Below are 22,512 nucleotides of genomic sequence, written 5' to 3' on the forward strand. Positions count from 1 at the left end.
GTACAAGGCATCTGCCTCACTCTGTATATCACACACACACACACACACACACACACACACACACACACACACACACAGAGGTGTCCTGTTTGTCATCTCAGCTTTGCACCTGCAAGAGAGAGCGGGGCACGCTATCACCTTCCACCTTAGCAGCTGGGGATTTCAGACTGTATGGAGGCTATGAGTTACGGACCAAATGCCTCTGTGGATGGGAACAAAGAATGAAAAAATAAAAGTTAAAAGAAATGGTGGGAAACTAATTGAGAGTGACACCTGGGGAGATGGAAAAATCTGAGTGGAGAGGAAGGTGACTGCAGACAAGAGTTACAAGACAGTGTATTTCTGCTAGATTAGACTGATCAGCATGAACACAGGTCAAGCTGTGGCACTGAGTTGGTTTTGATTGTTTTATGTTGACCCTTAGTCGACTTTAGGGAAAATAGAAGCATAAAAGACATGTTCAGTTACTGTAACTCGGTCCAATTACAGTAAACAGGGTTCCTGAGAAAAAGTCGTTCCTTCTGAATAAATTGTGTCATGTCACGCTACGTCTCAGGTTGAGAGTATAGTATGGGGCACAAATATCATACCCAGACATCATTTGTCATGCTCTCTCTAACATCATTGGATACACATGTCTGGCGAGTACATTGTGTCATTTCTGTGGCTGGTTGGGTTTCAAGCATCACTTTGTGTCCACTTCTGACCAATAGGCTGAATTGCTGAGAACAAAGCCCTTAGAAAGAGAGATGTAATGAAAGAGAAGGGGGAAAAAATCATGTACTAGGTCACACTCTTGTCTCTCTGTATGCGTTTAGATATATGACGGACAATGGAATGGAACAATGAGCGTGAGGTGCATGGTTATAAAAGAGGCCTGAGAGTTCTCAAGCTTTGCTGTATCTCGCGGTGTAAGAGGAGCGTGTGAGATTGTGCGTGCCGCTGTGTGGATGCTTGGACTGTTTTCTTACTTAACTCTTGACAAGGTGAGACAGCTTTGTATCGAATTAAATTCAGTTTGATTGTCTATTGTATTCATTAGCTGTACCAGTTTAATCAGTTCAAATTAATCAGTTGAAACTTGAAACTAGTTAGAAAAAATATCCTCTGCTTATTTGAGTGACTGTGAAGAAGCAATGAATAGGAAGTGTCCCCCTGCTTACTTAATTCCTGACTGTGTACTGTAATTATAAAATATAAACCACTGGGAACAGATGATGTAGAAGTTCAAAGGCGTGTTCAAGAATAATTTCTTGACATTTGGTGTTCAGTAAGACTTGAACAGAAAGCACTGATTTTTCCTGCCCATATCCTGCGGAAGAAAACCCTCAGATGTGCAGGAGTGAAAACATTTATTCTCGTTCACAACCATTTGGTTATTGTGGTTGACAATACAGGATCTTCAAACAAAGTGATGCTATTATTCTTTAAATATAAGAACATACATAAATAGTGCAGTAGGATGCTGCAATGAACATTTTTTTAACCAGCTCTCATCTCTATTCTTTCTTTTAATTACTTTTTTGGTAGCCATTAAGATGAACCTGGCTCCATCTTGTCACCTCTCACTGCTCCTTCTGCTTGTTGTAAACCTAACAGGTGAGGCATCTGACAATATATTTAACCTTTAAACCTTCAGTCACACAGGGCCTACTTCATGTAACTCCACCTAAGTAAAAACTAAAAGCTACAAGCTTTTTGTGGAATAGAACCTCTCCAACTCTGTGTGTCGCATGCCCTCCTCGGCTCTTAGGTGTGTACGGGACGAGAATCATCGGGGGTGCAGAGGTACCACCCCTCTCCATCAAGTATCAGGCCTCCATCCTGTTCATGAACAACCACTTCTGTGGAGGCACCCTCATCCACAAGCAGTGGGTGGTGTCTGCTGCCCACTGCTGGAGACCGTAAGTTACTGCAGTTTTACACCTGGGACAGATTTACTTAACGACCATGGACGCACATACTGCACCTTGCATACGAATCTCAGAGCTGTGTATTAGAATGATCTGGAACAACTATGAGACTCTGAAAGAACTGTTGGACGGTCTGATCTGTAGTTGATGAACAAGCACCATAAGGGTCTTGTCCTTTGCCTTCTACTGTGCTCTCCTAGAAGTCACATGATCGAAGTGGTCTTGGGTGAGCATGACATCAACAAGGAGGAGGGTACTGAGCAGAGGTTCAATGTCGCCTTGGTCATCAAGCACTACCAGTACCAACACTGGACATTTGACAATGACATCATGCTGCTTAAGGTAAATGTGGATGACTGTGGAATGTGACATAGGGTTGCGTTGTGATACAGATATGGATTTGATATAGATCCTGTGTTTTTGGGCTTGAGTTGAAACCGATTTCAGACATTGATTAGATTTCTAATTAACATTGATGAGTCAGTGACCTGCAACACAATGCTGATGCAGAGTAAATGCCATGATGAATACAATAAACCCTGCAAACTCTTTAATATATAGCTGTCCAAATATTTCCATTTCTAAATGATGTATGTAATGTTTCATATTTGTGCTGCTCCTCAAATGACCCTTCACACAGATGTGTCATATTATGGTAAACACAGATGCAATTCATAAAATGTAAGATGTTTATGAATGTCTGTTATACATTTGCAGTCTCTGATAGCCGTGGATAAAGTATTCAGATACTTTACTTTAGTAAAATAACCAATACAACAAGGTAAAATACTTTGTTGCAAGTAAAAATCATTATTGTGCATATTGGAGATTATTAATGAAACTGAATTCCCAGTGCACTCTAACAATTTTGCCATTGAAACACACTACAAATGATCCTTACTACCTATTGAACTAGAGACCTGATTGAGAGGCTGTTAAATTCATACCTTTTATTCAATAATCTGCTTTACATTGATGTACTTATTTATCTTCTCTGCCTCCGTCTGTTCCTGTTTTATTTATTGTATTCTGTTTTATACAGTGTTTGTATGCAATTTCTATGAGTCATCAGTCAATAGCACAGACAGCAGAGTCGGTAATTTAGAAGAGCAATAACCCTCTTCACTCGCATTTGCATGCAAATAGAAAATGTACAATGCTACCTTCAGCATTAGCTTTCTGCATTGACTGACTGAAGGATATGTTCTCTGTGGGTCAGTTGGACCGGCCAGCTGACATCAACTCCACGGTCGAGCTGGCCTCTTTGCCAGACCCGGACTCACCGCCCTTGGCCAACTTTGCCAGGTGCACAGTCAGTGGCTGGGGTGTGACCTGGCTGTACAGCTACAAGCTGTCACCTGTACTGAAGTCTGTGGATGTAGAAATCTTTAACAACTGCAATTACTACTACTACTTCAGGATTACAGACAACATGATCTGTGCTGGATCTCGCTCTGGTGGGAAAGACTCCTGTCAGGTGAGACATGAAGTTGTAATCATGTACTGTTATAATGAGATGTCACATTAAGGAGTTTGCTGCAGTATTATTCAAAACAATGTGTTTTAGGACTTCCACCTGACTGAAACGTGTATTACTATCTGAGTAACATCATTTTCTGGCACTGTTACATATGCATCAATAGATTGTTTTGGCCACTTGGGGGCAGTGTAACAATGGAACACATCATTCACATATTATATCCTTGTAAAAATGAAAGACAAATGTGTTAGCAAACATTTATTTGGAGTTGTGTTTGACTGACCATTTTAAAGTGTAACTTCCCCCCAAGGTTTGTTAAGTCCACCCAGGGCATAATTTTGAAAAATACTTAAAAGTAGGCAAGGGGGTGAGAGATTATGTGCATGGCCGCTTCCCTATTGCGAAAACTTCCACACAACGTTGACAAAAGAGTGATATGGGGCACTGAATTTGATGAATTTACTGTTTATCAGAAGAATTAGTCCCACCGTCTCACTCGCAGCTACTGGGTGACTATTTTGCTGGGAGGAGAGCAGACGTTAGCTCCGGAGACGGATCGCTGCGCCTGTAGCAACTTCAGTTCAGCCAGCGCAAACTCTGGTTGCTTTTCTCTTCAGAGCGGCCTTCTGCTCTCCTCCCGGTGAAGTTGTTTCCTAGTGGCAGGGAGCTGGGACTTAGCGCTGCTGCTGGCAACCAGCCTGCTGTTCCGCTCATTTTCTGTAACCAGGGTATCGTTAGCAGAAAACATAGTGGAATTAGCAAGCTTACTTTAGCTAGCTAGCTAGCTGCTAAACTAGTCAAATTTTACTTAATGCTCCATCTACACACTCTTGTTACAACATAGGAAAGCACATTGCTATTGGCAGATAATGAGTCATTAACACTGATTCACCAGATTTGGTAATTTCCAGTTAAACAGACAGGAGAAAACAGCTGTGATTGTGATCTTACACAGCGGTTATGGAAAAAGTAAAAATGTCTGACACGAAGAAGGTGGTCTGATTACACCACTGTTAACATTATTTTATTTATATATATATATATATATATATATATATATATATATATATATATATATATACCACTAATATGAATTGCATACCACTCTGATTCAACGGTATACCACTAATATGAGCTTTCAAGCGGCACCTGCCTTCACGAAATGGTGTGCCATTGGAAAAGTACCACGGTACAACAGTAGCATACCACTCCAGGTATCGGTAACGCTGAAGAACAGTAGCACACCACTCCAGGTATCGGTAACCCCGAACAACAGTAGCACACCACTCCAGGTATCGGTACCTACCACTGAACAACAGTAGCATGCCATCGGCCATTTTTTCGATCTCGGCGTTACTCCCTCAGACACTGAATTAAAATAGTATTAAGAGTGGAATGCTGAATTAAAATAGTATCAACAACAGTGTAATCGCACTGCATCATAGTCTAGCTTGTTAACAAGTCTTATACACATTTATAGTTAAATTGAACTGCATGAACTCACACATGAATGAAAACAGTAAAGAGAGAGAACACCCTAAAAGAGGACTTGACTGCAGCGTCTGGCTGGTATCCTCAATCTCTGATGACAAGTGACTGTAAAACAAGCAAAATAACAACTTTAGAAACACAATGTTCTGAACTTCTGGAAAGTTCTATGACATTCTCCTGGATGAGAAGCATATTTCCACCACTTCACAGAAAATACTGTATTATGCTGATAAATTACAGTAGTCTGCTGTTATGGTTAATTGACGGTATTGAATGTTAATTTACATGCGATGGATGAACATTTAACTGTATGTTACACTTATTATGAAATATTGTAAGATATCGTTGAAAATCCACCGTAAATTTCCAGAAATTCATTACAGTGTTGTTGTAAGTTTGGTAAGAAATGTCAATATTGTCATTAACATTATCATTTGCCTTGTAACTCTCTTTTTGATTTCACCAACGTCAGGTGGAAAAAAAAATCTGTCTCTTTAGTTGCTAAATGCTTCACTATGTTCACCGTTTGTCATACAACCTGAATAACAACTTTTTACTGTTTCCTCTTCCATCCTCAGGGTGACTCAGGAGGACCTCTTATTTGTAATGGTGAATTTGTGGGCATTGTATCTTGGGGCATCGGCTGTGCCTATGCTTACTACCCTGGCGTCTACACCAAGGTCAGAAACTACCTCAAATGGATCAACTGGGTTACCCAGAACTCTTAATAACAAACTCTTAATAACAAACTCACCTAAGACTCTACTGTGATGAAGATTCAAATGGATCCTAATGGAACCAAAGGCCTTAATGGATTATTTTTTTTACTTGTATACAGTGCTTTTATTTTAAAAAATCTAATAAGAAATCATTTGTAACAAACACCCCATGAGTGTGAACCCACAGGTAATAAACACAGTGAAGTTTCTTTTTTCGTTTTTTTAACACTTAGTGAATAACACCAGAGAGAGAAGACTCAGGGTTATTGTGAAATAAAAGTCAGACATACAATGACTACTACTACAACTAAATGCACTTTGTATTTTACTTATTTTAACATGTTTGTGGTGTTTTCCAGAAAACATGTGAAACCATGTCACAGATTTTGGTGATCATGTCAGGGATCATTTCGGTCTTTGAAGCCTCCATTTCTCCACTGAAATAAAAGCTGGACTTAACAATAAAGATAAATGTTTTCTAAAACTGTCTCTGCTGTTTTTGGTTATTTATCAGACCCTTATACGCGATAAGGAGCAAGGAACAAAAGTAATTGGGAACATTTTTGTTTAGTCATGTGTGTCACAACATCCTGCCAGGACTTCATATGTATGAATACAACAACAAAGCCGCCGCCCATTATATTATGGGAGCGGTCATAGCCAGGGACTGGCTATGACCGCTCCCTCTCCCCCTTCCCTCTGTCCCATTCCTATTTAAAGCTGAGCTACAATTGACTCATTCACCGCCTTCCAAGACCCAAGAGCAATCATGGACCAAGTCGAGTTCAGCGGTGGTGTGATGCATATTAAGGAACACAGCTCTCGACCCTTGTCTCAGGAAACAGTCGAGAAGCTGATCCAACAGTCTCAGGAGGCAAAGCAGCAAGCCCACTGTCCTTATAGCAAATTCAGAGTGGGAGCTGCTCTCCTGATGAAAGACAACTCTGTGATTACAGGTAAGATGCACAAGAAGCTTTAAGTGTTTTCATAAAACAAATCTATCAAGTTAAATGCCATCATGTCAACTTTAAAGAATAATATGAGAAAGCATTGTAAAGGTTTACCATCGGGAACAAATCAGAGTCACGGAATTACTTCTGTTTTACTCTTGAGTCTTCTCTTGCTCCTTTTTTTTGCTGTATGTGATCATTTGACACATGTGAGAAGTAACAACATTTCATTAAAAGGAAAAAGGAAATTGATCATTGGCTTGATCAGTTTAATTTTGCTGTGCTATGTTAATTATTACCTGCATCAACAGCAATGTACACACTGGCAGGGATGTCAAATCAATGTCAACAATGAGGCAAAGAAGCAACTCTCCGGTTCATGTTGCTTGACTGTACAAAGCGAGTCACGTGTATTCCGTGGGGAAAATAGCATGGCAAACTGCTGTTAGTGCAATGACCTGTTGAGTAACTGTTTGATCAGGAGAGAAGAAGTAAATACACAGCCCACTTTGATGGCATAAAGTCCTCTTTTTGTGTAAGTTTCATTTTTCTGAAGCAAATACACTTACATAACTCATGACTGTACTTGTGTCCTCTGGCAGGTTGCAATGTGGAGAATGCATGTTACAATCTGGGTGTCTGTGCTGAAAGGAATGCGATCGCAAAGGCAGTGTCAGAAGGCCACAGAAGTTTCAAGGCAATCGCAATTGCCAGGTAATGTCGGCATCTAATATGTTCAAGGTGTCAGCATCTATCCCGGCAGTCACCATTACTCTATTACTAAACCACGACACATCATGTTTCACACAATACAAATCTGTCTTGTGTAAAACTCTGGTTAAACTTCAACAGTTGGTTTACCAAAAGGTGAGGCAAGAAAAAGTTGGATGTGAGACTCTGTCAAGCAGAAATCAACATGCTGAACCAAAATGAGCAGAAGCTTCTTTTAAATGGCTTGTGATAAGGTTTGTGTGAGAAAGCTGTATAGAACAGAGCGACTTTAGAAAAAAATACCAAGATTTGTAGTGAAGTCACACCACTACGAGACACTGTCATCGCTCCCAAACAGTAGAGGCTACAGTGTATTTGTGTTCAACAATAATACCTTTTCCCAGTTTTGTTTCTCAACTACATTTTTCCTCGTGTGTTCCTTGCAGTGACCTGAATGATAAGTTCATCTCCCCGTGTGGTGGCTGCAGGCAGTTCATGAGAGAGGTACAATCTCTGCTGGTCTACTGGTTTGGTGCAGCTTTTCAAGGAGCTTTTAGTTTCCAGTTTGTGACGATATATTATTAACTTGTCCTTATCAGGACAAGGGATGCTTTGTGAGAGGACTTGACTACTTGCTATATTTGATTTTGATGTAATTTCCCTCAGTTTGGATTACACTGGGACGTGTACATGTCAAAGCCCGACGGATCGTACCTGAAAATGGCTGTGGACGAGCTGCTACCTGTCTCCTTTGGCCCTGAAGAACTGTCCATGAAGAAAGTGTTTTGACATTCCTACTGAGTACTGAGCCTGCATTGTTGTATGAAACACACACACAGACACAAGGGTAGTTGACATGCACGGTATATAATTAACAGGCTGCTGAAAGTTTTTTCATGTTAAGCAGAAGTTCCATTTATGGTAAATTTTTGCTCTTGTATTATCTGCTGAACGTCACATATTTATATTTACTTTAAGTATATTATTATACACATGAAACCAGCTGTCAGACTATTAGCTGGAAAATGCATTGGGCCTTAATTAGTGATCCATTGACTCCTTTAAATGCTGTATTGTTTGAGATACAAATATTTGGTTTAAGGAAGCAACACAGAAAATGACATATCGTATTCATACATTTTAATAAATAAACGGTTTTAAAATGAGTTTCTTTTAATAATTTACACTTCATTTCTCAAAGTAGGATACAGACAAAAATGAAGTTCAAAGGGCATACAAGAAGAAAAATAAGGATTACAGGTTACAGTGTACTGCAAATATTTGTTGAGTAGCAAATTATTCAATTACAGAGTAAGAGGAGGAGAGAGACGGGGTGAAGCATTTCAGCTGCCAGTGCAAATTCACTAAACATTTATTAGTGATTTTAGATCTACATATGCCATGCATTGACATTTACAGTGGTTTAAGGGCACAGGCTTAAAAAAGAGAAAGTATATTTGTTAACATTTATCTTTGACCTCTGATTCAGACAATCAACTTAAAAAAAAGTGAAACCAGCCCCAAACAAAACAGCAAGTGTAAAGACAAAAAGGCAGATTTTAACATTTTGGGTACCACTTATCCAAGATGATATTTAGCTTCATCAGTAACTTGGCTGGTAGCATATTTAATGTTAAATCCCTAGACAAACAGCAGCATGACATGGCAACATGGTTTAAGCTGAAAACACCAGGAAGAATCCCATTTAATCATTAACTAAATTCTAAAAACATACTTAAATGTAAATGATGTTATGAGAGTTGATTATTGATTCCAACAATGCTGTGGATTTGTCTGTCTTAATGTCTGGAATCAAAAAGGTCGTCAGATCTTTACAAAGATCAATAATAAAGTTTAAATGAAGGCTCTGAAAAGTAAAAAAAAAAAGACAAACATTCTTCTATAAACTTAGTGCATCAGGTTCAGTTTCCAAGTCTATATTTGTATTAACTACTGCCAAGTAAAAACTCATGATAGGAGGCTGTCAATCGAAACGATGTGTTCAGACTCGAAGCAAATTTGAAAGGCTCTATGTGGGTTCAAAGGACTTCAGTAGAGCAAAACAATTTGCGCTTTTTCCGACCTGAATGATATCACATAATGAGTTAAAAAGAGAGGAAAACAACACAAAGAACTAGAGTTAATCTGTTTCGCACACAGCTAGCTGCAGCCTTCGTCTGTACCATGATGCTTATTGGCTGTTTTTGGGGAATGAGTACACCGCCTTCAACAGGATCTCTACGTGTGTAAAGATTGACTGTGTATGTACTACAGCTTTTGTTGTTTTCCTATAGAGTCTCTCCTTTTTCCTCCTTCTGTCTCTGTGCAGAAAACATGAAGCAGCATCATGCAGCGCAGACTCTGTACCTTTGCTTCAATATTCACATTTTGAAGGTTTGCGGTTGCACACTACTCTATGCCCTCAACTTCCATCTGCTTCATGGATAAAATTATTCTGTAAACAGGTTGCAACAGTTCACTGTAGCAACCTACCTCTGCGTAAGAGAACTTAAATAATGATTTTTAAACTGCAACATTGTTCTACAGTTGTTTTTTTGCTGAAGAATGTAATCAGGACGCAAATACACAAAGTGTATCCACTACCATCCAACCTTTTTTTTTTTTACTTTGACCTCAGCTCTCTGTGAAGAAGTTCAGGGAGGGCCATGCAGGGACCTGTAATCTGGGTAGGGTGCCCTCCATTAGCCTCTCCATCCACAGTCCCAGCCTGTCGAGCTTGTGGTGGACTTCTATGCTGGTGGCCCTACTGGAGCCCCTCTTGGGTACTGTCCCATCCTCCCTGGAATGGGACCTGGACCGAGAGTGGGAGCTGGACCTGGACCTGGACCGGGACTTTCTCCTGCTGTCAGAGGAGGTCTCGGACGAGGAGTCGTTGGGATCGTCACCTGTGAAGACGGGTCTAAAGAGGCAAAAGTATTTCTTGTGGCCGTTGAGGGCCAGCACATGGCCGGCGTAGTCTGGAGACTCCTCGTCCTCGTCCGAATGGCCCTCGCTGTGCATAGCGTCAGAGGTTGAGCGAAGGAGTGATGGCATCCAGTGGCGGTGCTTATCAGCGTTGAGGAAGGAGAAGTGGAGAGTCTGAGTCCTGTAGTAGCAGAGGGCTTCAGGGTTATTAGGTGGACCAAGCAGGGGCCAAATCAGGGCATCTTAGAGGACAAGGTACATGCTCAAAAAGCAAACAACTGCAATATCACTGAGGCAAGTAGAAACAAAATTACTAATGGTTCTCTTAAACCAGAAACCATGTTCAGCTATAGTCTGCGTTCACAAGGCTTTTATATGAATAAACTAATAGAAATAAATAACAATATAAACTTTTTTTTTTTTTTTTTTTTTTAAATGTTGTGCATTGCTGAGACTTACCCAGAGAAAGAAAAAACCTCCTTGGCAAATTTCCTGAGCAGAGCATTCTTGGAGGCGTTGGTGAGCACCAGTACAACGTTGATGTGGCCGGGCCTCAGCTTGACCAGGTTGCTGATGTACGTGATGTCGGTCAGCTCCGTCACTTCCACAAAGTCCTTCTTAGGAGGACGGCTATGTGGACCGATGAGAAAGATAGAGGGAGGGGAAAGAAAAGGGGGGATTACTTATGGATTATGGCTCCCTTTTACAGTATTGAGAGGAGGAATGATTACAGCTAGTATTAACTCAAAATGTACATGTGGCATGCGAGTATTCCATTTGTAGACAGGCCTTTGTGCAAAACACAGCAAAACACTACATGTGTCGGCTACATGGCAGAAAATATACATTTGTTAACACTAAGGCATGTTTAATTATTAATGAGAACATTTACTGTGGAGTTATAGAGGCTGCTCTGACAACTCAAGGATGTGCTTAAGTTAGAGCAAACCATCTGGTGTATTCTACGTCCATCTTGTTGGCACTTCACTACACTACCTTGAAGTACTGGCTCTACTTGACGCATCTTCCTCGGTTTGTGGTTGCTCCTTTGGCTTTGGTTTCCGGGGTTTGTTCTCACCTGGCTCACTAGAAAAGCACCAGAAAAAAGGAAAGTATCAGTATGGGCACTAACATCTCCTTCGGGGCAACACTAACCAGCCAGGATTTGACTGACTTGACATCAAAATCAGGACTCATCATGTAGAATTAGAAGACAATTAAGATAAAAAGATGCTGAATAACACATTTCTATTGTAGATCTAGTGAGTATCATTAAGAATAAGACATTTTAATGAAATTAATTTAACATTTCAAATGTTTGGGCCTATGATTATAATATTGCAGAATAAAAAAGGCTTATGCCATGCTCACCTGAAGGCCTGAATGATGACGGTGCCAAAAAGAATGAAGAGAGCGGAGAAGATCAACGACAGAATGGGCATCATTTCTCTCCTTGAGGACAGAAATTTTTTATTTTTAAAACATTTAGGAGAAAACACATAAACAATTACACTAACCTCTAATTTTAGTTAGCTTTTTGAATGGGTGTATCACACTAAATGCATGCCTACAGAGCCCCCATCAGGTTATTATGACATCTTGATGCTGAAGCATGACTCAGCTTTAGATAAATTTGAGAAAGTACACCACGTCGTCTGTCTTTCTCTTGCACTAAATGCTGCAAACTCTCTGGGTGAGTGTTGTCTTACCAGTTCGAGTAGAGAAGGTCATCATATATTTGAACGATGTAATCATAGGCAGCATTCATCCACTGAATAATAAAAATCTGGGGAGGTTAGAAAAATGAAACAATGAGATTAATCAAAAAAAGATCTGGTCTGAGAACTAAGGTGAGTGTGTCTGCAGTGTCTTACAGGCGCCATCTCGTTGTTGAGTTCAGGCAGGGTGGCGTCTGAGCTCAGATAGGTGGGGTCTTTCTGCAGGAGCTCCAGCTGTTCGTGGAGGCGGTACTTATCCTCCTCACTGCCGTTCCAGCCACCGCTCACTGAGCGGTACATAACCTTGCCAGCATGGCTCCGCCTCTCAAGAATCACCACCTGTCAGTGGCGATAAAATGCAGAGTCATAAGATGCACAAATTGGTTATCTGACACGTATAAACAGTTACAGCAAGTGCACGTTGTCCTCAACATTAGTTTAAAGTGGATGACTGAATTGTTTTTTTTTGGCATGCATTTGATGTTTCTGCCACTGACCTGAGGTGAGACTGCAGCCTGATTATGAAGCAGTGCCTGACAGAGAGGCTGCTGCTGACGCTGGTAGACGTAAGCAAACCGCAGCACGTCTTTTCTGTTAACTGATGCGAACTCTAGGAAGGCCTTGTTGCCCGGAAGAAAGGCTTGGTCCTCCCCTGTGATCAGCAGCACACAGTACCTGCGAAGCATTCACGGTCAATTCACCTGCTGCAGCAGCCTTCCTTACACAACATTTCAGCTCAGAGTGACAGCTACTGAAAGGCCTGTCCGACTATTCTGTTTGGATTTCCGCTTATTACAGTTGTCATATGATGTTAACGGTCAATTCAGGCTTAGCGTATTTTTCTCAGCAGGAGGAGACAAGCAGCAGAGAGACGCCTCTTTCGATCAAGTCTTATAACACAAGGGGTCAATTTCAGAGAGGTATTACATAAATTACAGGACCAGAAGCTAAGGAAATGTCTTACTTCCTCCGTCGGTGGAACTGCTTCACAGGGCACAGCTCATCAAAAAGCTGCTGGTTGACCAGCCTTGGCACCTGCAGGAACTTGTTGTTGGAGACAAACTCGTCCATTATCTGTCGCTTCATCCCTTTGGCCTGAAAAATAATTCAAAAATGAAATATTACAAATAATTTAGACTCCCGTTTAAAAACTTGGAATGGGTCACTTTTGTACCTGTATGATGTCAACAGGCTTTTCTGTATCCTCCTTAAACAGCAGCATGGTGGGGGCGTATGTGTTTATGTTGAACTGCCGCAGTAGCCGAGTGTTGTGCGTTTCACCCTGGTCCACGAAGCCAAAACGCACGTAGTCTCTGAAGGCAAACGCTGTTAACTGGAGAGTGGAGTGGGAAGATGAGAGCGTCAAAAAATAAATACATTAAAACAAATAGAAGAAGGTGTACAAAAAGAGGCTGAAAGCTGCTTTCATATAAACTCATAACTGTATACATTAGATAATTATAACTAGGAAATGTGATTGGTTGAAACAGTGTTCTCACAACTGTCTCTGAAATATTCTTTGTCTGTCTCTATCAAACACATTTACTGACATTAAAAAGAGTATAATTCTGTGTAACAAAAGAGGAAATATTGACTCATTAGTAAAAAGAGAAATGAGGAACAGATGCTCGAACACATGCCTCTGTAGTTACCGTCCGGGTCTAATCTATCTGCTCTCTTGTGTATTGCTGCACAGCTTTCTGCTTCCCACTGTAACATTTAGTCTGATTAGTGCAACACTTGCCCGTGTGTGTGTGTGTGTGTGTGTGTGTGTAAATACATTTCTTACTTTATAGAGTAGGGGAACAATAGGGACTTGGTCAAACAAGAGAACGCTGGGCTTATTTTCCACCTGCCAGCTATCCAGATAAACCAGGTAGTTGTCATCTGTGATCTGGAGAAACAATTATTATTATTATTATTCATGAATACATATTTGTTGTATTAAATAACAGTGAGCCTCTTGTAAATATATGATAATAAAATCAGGTCAAAATCTTCTATTATAATCAACTGAAAAACAAAAACAAAAATCCAATTATCTGACTTATAAACCTTTGAAGACACACACGTCATAGTAGCATATCAACATCGGTTACCTTCTCCACCAGTTTTTGGGGCAGCAGGTCCTCAATGAACTGTCGCAGGTGCTCTCGTACCACAGCCTGATGGAAGAAGGTCACCCGGCCGTTCACCAGCCCGATGATGGAGGGAGCGCGGTGAGCTCCCAGCTGGTGAGCCAGGCGACGCTCATAACCCAGGTCCACAATGCCAATGCCAACACCTGATGTAACAGTAAAAATAGACTGCTATTGTACCTGACACCGTGTTCTCACACTGAACAAAACATTTAAATTTAGGTCATAACCTAAAACAAATTTCACATCGTGTTATTCCAATGATTTGGGATACTAAAATCAGTACATGCAAGTAGAGAGAGCTGATTTCTTAAGGACACTTCTGACATCATACTGGTGACATAACTGTGGGCTCATAGACCTTTAGTTATTTATTATTTGAAGGCGATTGTAGCAGAAAACACACCTATATTCCAGCAAAATCTCAACTGATTGGATGCTGTTCAAGTAGGGACTCAAATCCTCATATTAAAACCGAGAAGTATAATAATAGACATGACAAATGTGAATCCTATTTTAAAGTGAATTGTCTCCTTCACCCAAACAGAGGCACTCAAAGTCTCTGAAAAAGAACCACTCCAAGCAGAGGGATTTTTACTCGAGTCTTGGAAGTTCGTGATGGACTGACTATAGAGTTCATAAAAGATGCATACATCTGTTTTTAATGTCTGACAGAATCCTGTGTATCTGTACCACCACAGTGACAAAAACAAGCCAAAGCTGACTTTATCTTGATTTTTAACCCTCTATAAAAAGGAGTTATGTTAGACGGCTTCTGAGATAGACATTGTTTATTTTTATTTGAACAACGGGTGAAATGTGAGAGGTGTTGCTTATAATGACAAACCTCTTAGGTTGCTCCAATCAACCTCATTTCCAGCAGCAGAAGGCAGCTCTGATGCTCTATACACACTGTAAGCTACCTACCCAGCACCAAGTGGCAAACAAAGTTAGCACCTAGCTAAAAACATTGTAGAGCATTTACCCTCTAGAGACCCAGATATCCACTCAGTGACCAATACAACTGTGCTGCCATAAAGTCTACTTTTAGGATTGCTATATTGTTTGTTTTTTGACACAGTCATTAAACACATTTTTTTAAACAAGGTTTTTAGCATTGAGGTCATAGTTCCAGGTCTGCATTATATTGAGAGGGGTCTGTTGTGCTCCAAACAGACCAAAAAAGTAATGAATGCTACTTTAAGGCAAAAGCTACAAACCCATCCATACTGAATACAAACTCTACCGGTTATGACTGATGACTTTAGCATAGCAAAGCCATTGGGTACATAGATATGGAGGATATTTTTCTGAGGCAGGCAAACTTTAATTAGCAGAATTAACTCAACAACTTTAAATTCATCTCCAGCGCCAGACACTTGCGAGTTGAATTCCTCCCTTGGCTTTACTTTCTGTTTCAGGAACCGAAAAGAACAAATAAACCCTCAAGAATAATTAATGAAACGGCTGGCTCCTTGTGAAGCATCTTAACACTTGGAATTGCATTTGTCCTAATGGCCTGCCACCGAGCACACATCAACCTTATGTTATGATGCTTTTAGGGAAACCAACCCTGGTCCTGAGGGTGCGGGGGGGGGGGGGGAGACTACTGGGAGTCCAATGACAGCAGACTTACCCAGTGGCTCCAGCTCCAGCACCGTCTCCTTCCACACAGGCTCAATGTGGATGCATGCAAAGCACCACTCAGAGGTCACTTTGATGAGGTACGGCCTCTTGTGGCTGTCTGGGAGGACGTCGCTGTTAAACTGTGCGTGGTGAAGCAGGTACTTGCTGTCCGCAAAGTCCCTGGACCTGGAGGAGGGTTGGAAAACCAGACAGTGAGCCTGTTTTTAGACAGAGCCTACAGAGGACATGAACCATGAGTAAGCATTCTCTAACTTTAATTTGTTCACTCATTTTAAATCATGGTGCACTAAAAAACGTATCTTCACAAAGAGGTTACTTTAGTTTATTAATCTAACAAAAGATTGTTCTCCTTTAAGTCTCAAAATCAAAATATAAGGAGTCCAATGAGTCTGCAACTAACAATCATTTTCATGTCTTATTACTCAAATTCCAATCTTAGGTATGCAGAGCTCAAGCTGATGTCTTTAAATTGCTTATTTTGCTTGACTGACAGGCAAACAATCCAAAAGGTATTCCATTCACAATGGTATGAAAAGGAGAAAAATAACTACATCCTCACATTTGAGAAGCTACAGCCAGCAAATGATTGGTATTCAACTAATCTGTCATCCATTTTCTGGTGACTGATTAGCAGTATAATTCAAACACGTTTTCAAAACATGACCAAAGTCTAGGAAGGGGACAATACCTGCTTGCAACTAAAAATGGCTGACAATAGTTTTGTCGTTTTATTATTATTATCAATAACCAAAAGCAAACACAAGGAGGTGCCCAACCTACACCACTCACTATAGGCTAGACATAGCAGCATGCTGGGAAATAAATATTTAGGAACACAGTTATGAGGCTGTGGAGTAATACATGTTTTGTAATTAGTGACAGCAAAAAAGGGCGTGTTCCCTTATGTCCAAAGTACCCCTCTACCAATAGCACCTTCACAAGCATGCAACAATGGGACATGTATGCATGTAACAAATATGAGCCTGTACCTGGGGAAATGGAAAAAAGACTCATCAAAGTAAAAGCTGTTGTGGAATCCGCGAAAACCTTGATGCTGAGACTGTCCAAAGGGCTGGTTTTCCTCCATCTGCCCATAGCGGTCAAAGTTAGACCGTCGTTCCTCGTTAGAAAGAATCTGTGTGTGAGAGGACAGTGTTATTCGTGTTAGACCAACTGCAGAAAGACCATGACAGAAAGTGAAACAGACTCAGTGAGCCTCATAGATACTGGATGTCAGCTGTGAAATAAAGTTACATGATATGTTGTGATGCATTCACACCTACCTCGTATGACTTGGACACCTTGATGAACATGTCCTCAGCTTTAGGGTCCTTGTTCTTGTCTGGGTGCCTAGAGAAGCCCACACAGGACATGCAGGGTTAAGAGTGCTCCCAGTTAGAGTAGCTCGTGATGGGTTTGGTGGGATAACAAGCACCAGTCAAGGTGTCAAACGTACACTGTTATAACTAACTGAACAGGGGCTAATCTGATATACAGTCAAAGATGTGTGCTTGGCCTACCGCCAGGAGACTTGCATGTCATGTCACTCACCATTCTTTGGCGAGGTTCTTGTATGCCCTTTTCACTTCTGCTTGACTCGCACTCCTGCTGACACCCAGGATTTTGTAGGGGTCATATTCAGAAGCTGCGTTCACCAACTGCACACTCAAAATTAGCAGAAAGAGAGCGAGCAACAGCGGACATGTCCGAGGATGTCGGCGGATTCTCCCGAGCGTCATCGCTTTGCACTGTTCCTCGTCCCAACGCTAACGTCAGTTAGCCACCGAGCTATCAGGTGACGCAATGTTACGCAGCTATTCCGTTCAAATATGTCAAGTTAAGAGCTTACGTGATACGGTCGGTTGACTTCTTGAACGTTAGGTTAAATATAGACGACATACTGGTATTTTACTACGATGAGGCCATTATTTTTCTAGCTAATGCAAAGCGTTAGCGTCATGACCGCAATGAAACATTCATCTTCCGCTTGTATATTTCAAAATAGAATCCCCCTAACCCTGTTAGAATTACAAATTAACTGTAAAAATGGTAATTTTCTTTGCAATTAATTAAACTAGATTGCCATAAGAGATGAGCCTCTGTGACATTATATATATATATATATATATATATATATATATATATATATATATATATATATATATATATATATATATAGTATTATATATATACTGTTGAAAGAGTCAAAATATCTAAACTGTCACATGTGATAGATTTGCATATTGATGTTTTATGTCCAGAACTAGTGCCAAAAATGTGTGAACACTCGTTAATGAATGAGTAATAGTAAGAGCAGATCTCAAATCACTGTTAATAATCGTAATCATATAGGAAAAATGATTAATAGTGTTTGGAAATCAGCCCACGTCAGCAACATTTGAACGAATTTGATCTTTTAATTTACAAACAGAACTCTGATGCATTACTCAACATACTTAAAGTACAATATATATTTAGCAATTTGGCATTTTTATCCAATAAAACTAAAGTTTTATTTATTGCAGTTACCGATTTCCAAAAGGCCACTTATGTGTTTTTATTTTTGAAGCACAAAAAACAACGTCCGGTCTTGTTCAGGCTATCTTTCCAAACTTGACGCTCCAATTTGAGATAACACGCATGCGCCGATCAGCAGCTGTCCACACACTGCTGCCCCTTCATTTTATTATCCTTAATCAAATATTTATTTCTCATTACACATTCCATATTTAACTAAGAAAAGATTTTCACTGCTACATTATTTTTTTTTAAATAATGGTAAGTGTAATTGTGATGTCATAACAATTCTTGGCAAAGTTAGGCTTGGGGTTAGTCCATTTCCTCTGGTGTGGGTTATACATGTTCTTATAATGACAGTTATTTAAAGAAAACACACCCCAAAAAAAGTTTATTTTGTGTTATTTTCATTCCCTTCTCACGGAGGGGCTTCACTTCCGTTTCCGCTTCGTCACTGCCACACAGAACTGATTTGGTTTTACACTAAAAGACACCAAATGAATACACGGATACCTGGCTGAACTCACGTAAACGAGCGAGTTAACCTGCTTACCTACCTGACGACTAACCTACCTGACGTACTACTAAGCTCTCTGGCTTCCATCTACTGTTTTGACCAATATGAACAACCCGTGTGTGTTTGCATCCTGCAGAGTGAGCTCACAAAGTGCGCAGAGGGTCTTATCTCGGTAGCTAGCGTTAGCCCTGCAGAAGAAGCTGCCATCGGTGGCCCGCTCTGACTGCATCATTCACGGGACAGGAACTTTTCAATTAGCTAAGGTAACTAACAAATCCTCTTTAATGCATTACTGCTTTACAACATCGACACGTAACGTTATTGACAGTGTGCTGTTCAACTAGCAGGCATGGTGCTACAAAGACATGGCTGTGCAGCTGATGTGGGGTTACTAACGTTACTATTTTTGCTAACTTCTTCATCAGCTACCGTTGTTCAAAGCAAAGCCTCTGATCCAAATGCAACCAAACGTTAAAACGCACAAATTGAATGCCATGTAGTACTTCAATCAAACTTATAGACAACACTAGACATCTTTTCTGGTGCTAATGCATGTTTGTTTATGTTTATGTTCCTGTTGTCCACCTTCAGTCCGGCGTTTAATGTATCATAAGATGAGAAACACACAAAATGCATTTAGATTTTCAGTTCAGTTTTCTGATAATGCTTGCTGAAAGTATGGTTGCATTCTTATTTGGGTGTTTTGTTTTGTTGATTAACTTGTGTAATTTGAACTGCAATAACGCCACCAATCTTTTGTGTTTTTCACCCCAGACTCGGCACCATGAATCTGTTACGATTACTGTGCCGCCACAAGACTGCCCTGGTCATCGGCACCGTGTGCAGCTTCGCTGTGGTTCTGGTCTTTTTGGCTAAGTGTACCTCAGAAACCCTGAAACAGGGCCACCAGGATCCTCCAGGCATAGCACCTCGTGCCAATGCTTTGCAATCCCGTCCCGAGCAGAATAATCCCACCTCCACATCCAAAGACTTGTCAGCATTCCTGGTGGTCCTCATCACAACCGGACCCAAGTACACCGAGCGGAGGAGCATCATCCGCAGCACCTGGCTGGCCAAGCGGGACTCTGATGTTCTGGCTATGTTTGTGGTGGGAACTCAAGCGCTACCCAGTGAGGACCTTCAGAACCTCAACACAGAGCAAGGGCGGCACAAGGACCTGCTCTTACTGCCCGACTTGCGGGATTCTTACGAGAACTTAACTCTCAAGCTGCTGCACATGTACTCCTGGCTGGACCAGAATGTGGAGTTCAAGTTTGTCCTGAAAGCCGATGATGACACGTTTGCCCGTTTGGACCTCCTGAAGGAGGAGCTGAAGGGAAAAGAGCCCAGCCGGTTATACTGGGGCTTCTTCTCAGGGAGAGGGCGAGTGAAAACTGCTGGGAAGTGGCGGGAGAGCTCTTGGGAGCTTTGTGACTACTACCTGCCCTATGCGCTGGGCGGGGGCTACATCCTCTCGGCCGACCTGGTACGTTATGTCCATCTTAACGCGGGCTACTTCAAGACATGGCAGAGTGAGGATGTGTCGCTGGGCGCCTGGCTGGCACCGGTGGATGTCCGGCGGACACATGACCCGCGCTTTGACACGGAGTATAAATCGCGTGGTTGCAACAACAAATACTTGGTGACACACAAGCAGAGTCTGGAGGACATGTTGGAAAAACACCAGACTCTGCAGCGTGACGGCAGGCTCTGCAAGGAGGAGGTCAAGCTGCGACTGTCCTACGTGTATGACTGGAGTGTGCCGCCCTCACAGTGCTGCCAAAGGAAGGATGGCATTCCTTAATTTTTCTGTGGACCTGAAGTTGGCTTCCGATTCGTATCCTTCAAGTGAGGAAAAAATGAAGGGATCATGTTTTTCGACCAATTCTTCAGTGTTACACCATTTTTAAAGTTATGTACCAAGTTCCAGGCAACAAAGTAAATGACTTAATGTTGATAAAAAGCCCTTTTCAGCTTCGGAGAACCTTTTTTCTTATTGCAAGAACACAAAAATGGCAAATTTCACTGCTTTTTCGTCAAACGCACTTTTTTTTTTTCCCACCGATTTTAAATTGTGTTTTAAACAATCTTAAGGGTTTTCAGGTTCATTTAGAATAGGTTGACATTTATAGGTATTGTAGTTTTTGTACTGTCTCCATTTTAATCTAGTACAGGTGTGACAAGTAAAAAAAAAAACATCTTTTTTATCTCGACCTGGTTTAATGTGGTCTTGATGGAGTAGAAGTAATGAAATCCCACCTTTTCTCTATTTTCGCTAGTAGAATGAAGTTGTATACAACATTACAGCCTTTACAATAACTTCAAGTGGTGTAACAATGGGATTGAAAAGTATTTAACTCTCAAACAAGAAGCCAACTTCAGCCTTGTGTCATTTTTCGGCCAGTAAGCTCCTTCGGCCTTGTTATTTGGACCCACGCTCATGTCAGTGCTCTCCTTGCCGTCAGTTTACCACGTCGGTGGCCTATTTCTCTCCTCTGTCTGTGCTTCTTCTTCTGTTGTACCTCTTGCTAAATATTTTCCAACACTATGGGATATTATGTTTTACGATTATTTCAGTGTAGTACATGATGTCTACATTTATTTGTGAAAGCAATTTTATTGGTATTTTTTAATTTATTGTTAATTTATTCTGCAGCAAACAACAACACACTTGTGTTGAGTTGGGACACAAGCGCAGTGGCTGTGGCTGCTACTTGTGAGTTGGATTTGTATTTATACATGTGTCGGGGTGGAATAATGTGTAATTCACAGAATGAATGGGTGAAAAAAAGTCACTTTTTAAATGTAAAACTTTTGTTTACGGTCAATGGTACTACAAGGTTTCATGAAAAGAATGTGTAAGAGAAAAAGGGTTGAATGTGTTTTATTCAGCAGGCCGCCTTATTCCTTATACTGGAGCCGTTACGAGGATATTTACATTTCCAATGAAACAGTCACACTGTAATGGCTAGGTCAATACATCTATTGTGGAAATGTCAAGTTATTTGTAAATGTTTGATTCAGATTGAGAAACTTGATATAGACTACCAGCTGGCACTTGGTCACTTTTTTTAAAAACAAGAATTATAGTTTTAAAGTCCATACATCATTGTTCTGTGAATTCATTGTTTTGTTTTGTTTTTGCTGAAGGTCTCCAACCTGAACTTACTGTGTGATGTCACTAGCTGTGTCCCGAAACGTATGAAATGTCAACAGCATTGATTAAAGGGTGCGATATGTTTGGAGCACCATCAGCTGTGAATGCTGGAAAACAGGCTGCGTCCAAGCTCGTTTTTATGATGGCTGTTAATGTTTTTGTCAATTATGACGTAACTTTTTTCTCACTGTTGTCAGCAGATTGCGATTCAATATCACCTAAGTTTCAGTGTTTGTTTTTACGTACATGGTCAGCCTCCCTTGATGTTTTATTAAAAAAAGAAATGTATTTTTGTCACTTTTATTCTTATTTATTCATTTTTTTTAAAGTATATGTCACAGCATATACATTGTAAGATTCTCTACAAAAGTCAGAATAACTTCTAAGAGGACTTGATGAAATGTTTTCTAAACAATATTACAAAAATACCAGAAAAACTCTATGCCATTTTATCTAGGAATAATTCTAGTGCAAAAAAACACTTTTGAGCTTAATATCTTTAAATTGCCATCTGAATTCCCAGGATCAATTTGCACTTAAACATTAAGCACGTCTCATTGAAATTAATTTAGATAATTCCAATCTGAAATAAATGTATTTGTCAATCAATGGTCTTTTTAACTGACAAC

At 40.6% G+C, this 22,512-nt stretch overlaps 4 protein-coding genes across 4 annotated transcripts; 3 read left to right on the top strand and 1 right to left on the bottom strand.

Moving 5' to 3' along the window:
- The first annotated feature begins 1,538 nt into the window (after nt 1–1,538).
- On the top strand, nt 1,539–5,612 carry si:dkey-33m11.8 (trypsin). The gene is made up of 5 exons (XM_068720484.1): nt 1,539–1,599; nt 1,754–1,904; nt 2,114–2,255; nt 3,133–3,390; nt 5,463–5,612. Exons 1-5 carry the CDS (start codon nt 1,539–1,541, stop codon nt 5,610–5,612), a joined length of 762 nt encoding a protein of 253 aa, XP_068576585.1.
- A 706-nt stretch (nt 5,613–6,318) lies between these two features.
- On the top strand, nt 6,319–8,300 carry LOC137879400 (cytidine deaminase-like). Its single transcript, XM_068720084.1, has 4 exons — nt 6,319–6,559; nt 7,156–7,267; nt 7,711–7,768; nt 7,931–8,300. The coding sequence occupies exons 1-4, from the start codon at nt 6,373–6,375 to the stop codon at nt 8,051–8,053; spliced, it is 480 nt and encodes a 159-aa protein (XP_068576185.1). The 5' UTR covers nt 6,319–6,372; the 3' UTR covers nt 8,054–8,300.
- An 89-nt stretch (nt 8,301–8,389) lies between these two features.
- Nucleotides 8,390–17,642, bottom strand: dnajc16l (DnaJ (Hsp40) homolog, subfamily C, member 16 like). Its single transcript, XM_068720082.1, has 15 exons — nt 17,244–17,642; nt 16,976–17,042; nt 16,682–16,827; nt 15,682–15,857; nt 14,007–14,191; nt 13,697–13,801; nt 13,082–13,240; nt 12,872–13,002; nt 12,405–12,582; nt 12,064–12,246; nt 11,899–11,975; nt 11,561–11,641; nt 11,186–11,275; nt 10,649–10,819; nt 8,390–10,370 (listed from the first exon to the last, which is right to left on the bottom strand). The coding sequence occupies exons 1-15, from the start codon at nt 17,429–17,431 to the stop codon at nt 9,899–9,901; spliced, it is 2,409 nt and encodes an 802-aa protein (XP_068576183.1). The 5' UTR covers nt 17,432–17,642; the 3' UTR covers nt 8,390–9,898.
- Nucleotides 17,643–18,669: 1,027 nt separating this feature from the next.
- On the top strand, nt 18,670–22,225 carry b3galt6 (UDP-Gal:betaGal beta 1,3-galactosyltransferase polypeptide 6). Its single transcript, XM_068720083.1, has 2 exons — nt 18,670–18,989; nt 19,501–22,225. The coding sequence occupies exon 2, from the start codon at nt 19,511–19,513 to the stop codon at nt 20,528–20,530; it is 1,020 nt and encodes a 339-aa protein (XP_068576184.1). The 5' UTR covers nt 18,670–18,989; nt 19,501–19,510; the 3' UTR covers nt 20,531–22,225.
- The last annotated feature ends 287 nt before the right edge of the window (nt 22,226–22,512 follow it).

Source organism: Cebidichthys violaceus, unplaced genomic scaffold (genome assembly GCF_023349555.1).
Source record: "Cebidichthys violaceus isolate CVI_PGR_0920_01 unplaced genomic scaffold, fCebVio1.0.p SCAF_25, whole genome shotgun sequence".
NCBI lineage: Eukaryota > Metazoa > Chordata > Actinopteri > Perciformes > Stichaeidae > Cebidichthys > Cebidichthys violaceus.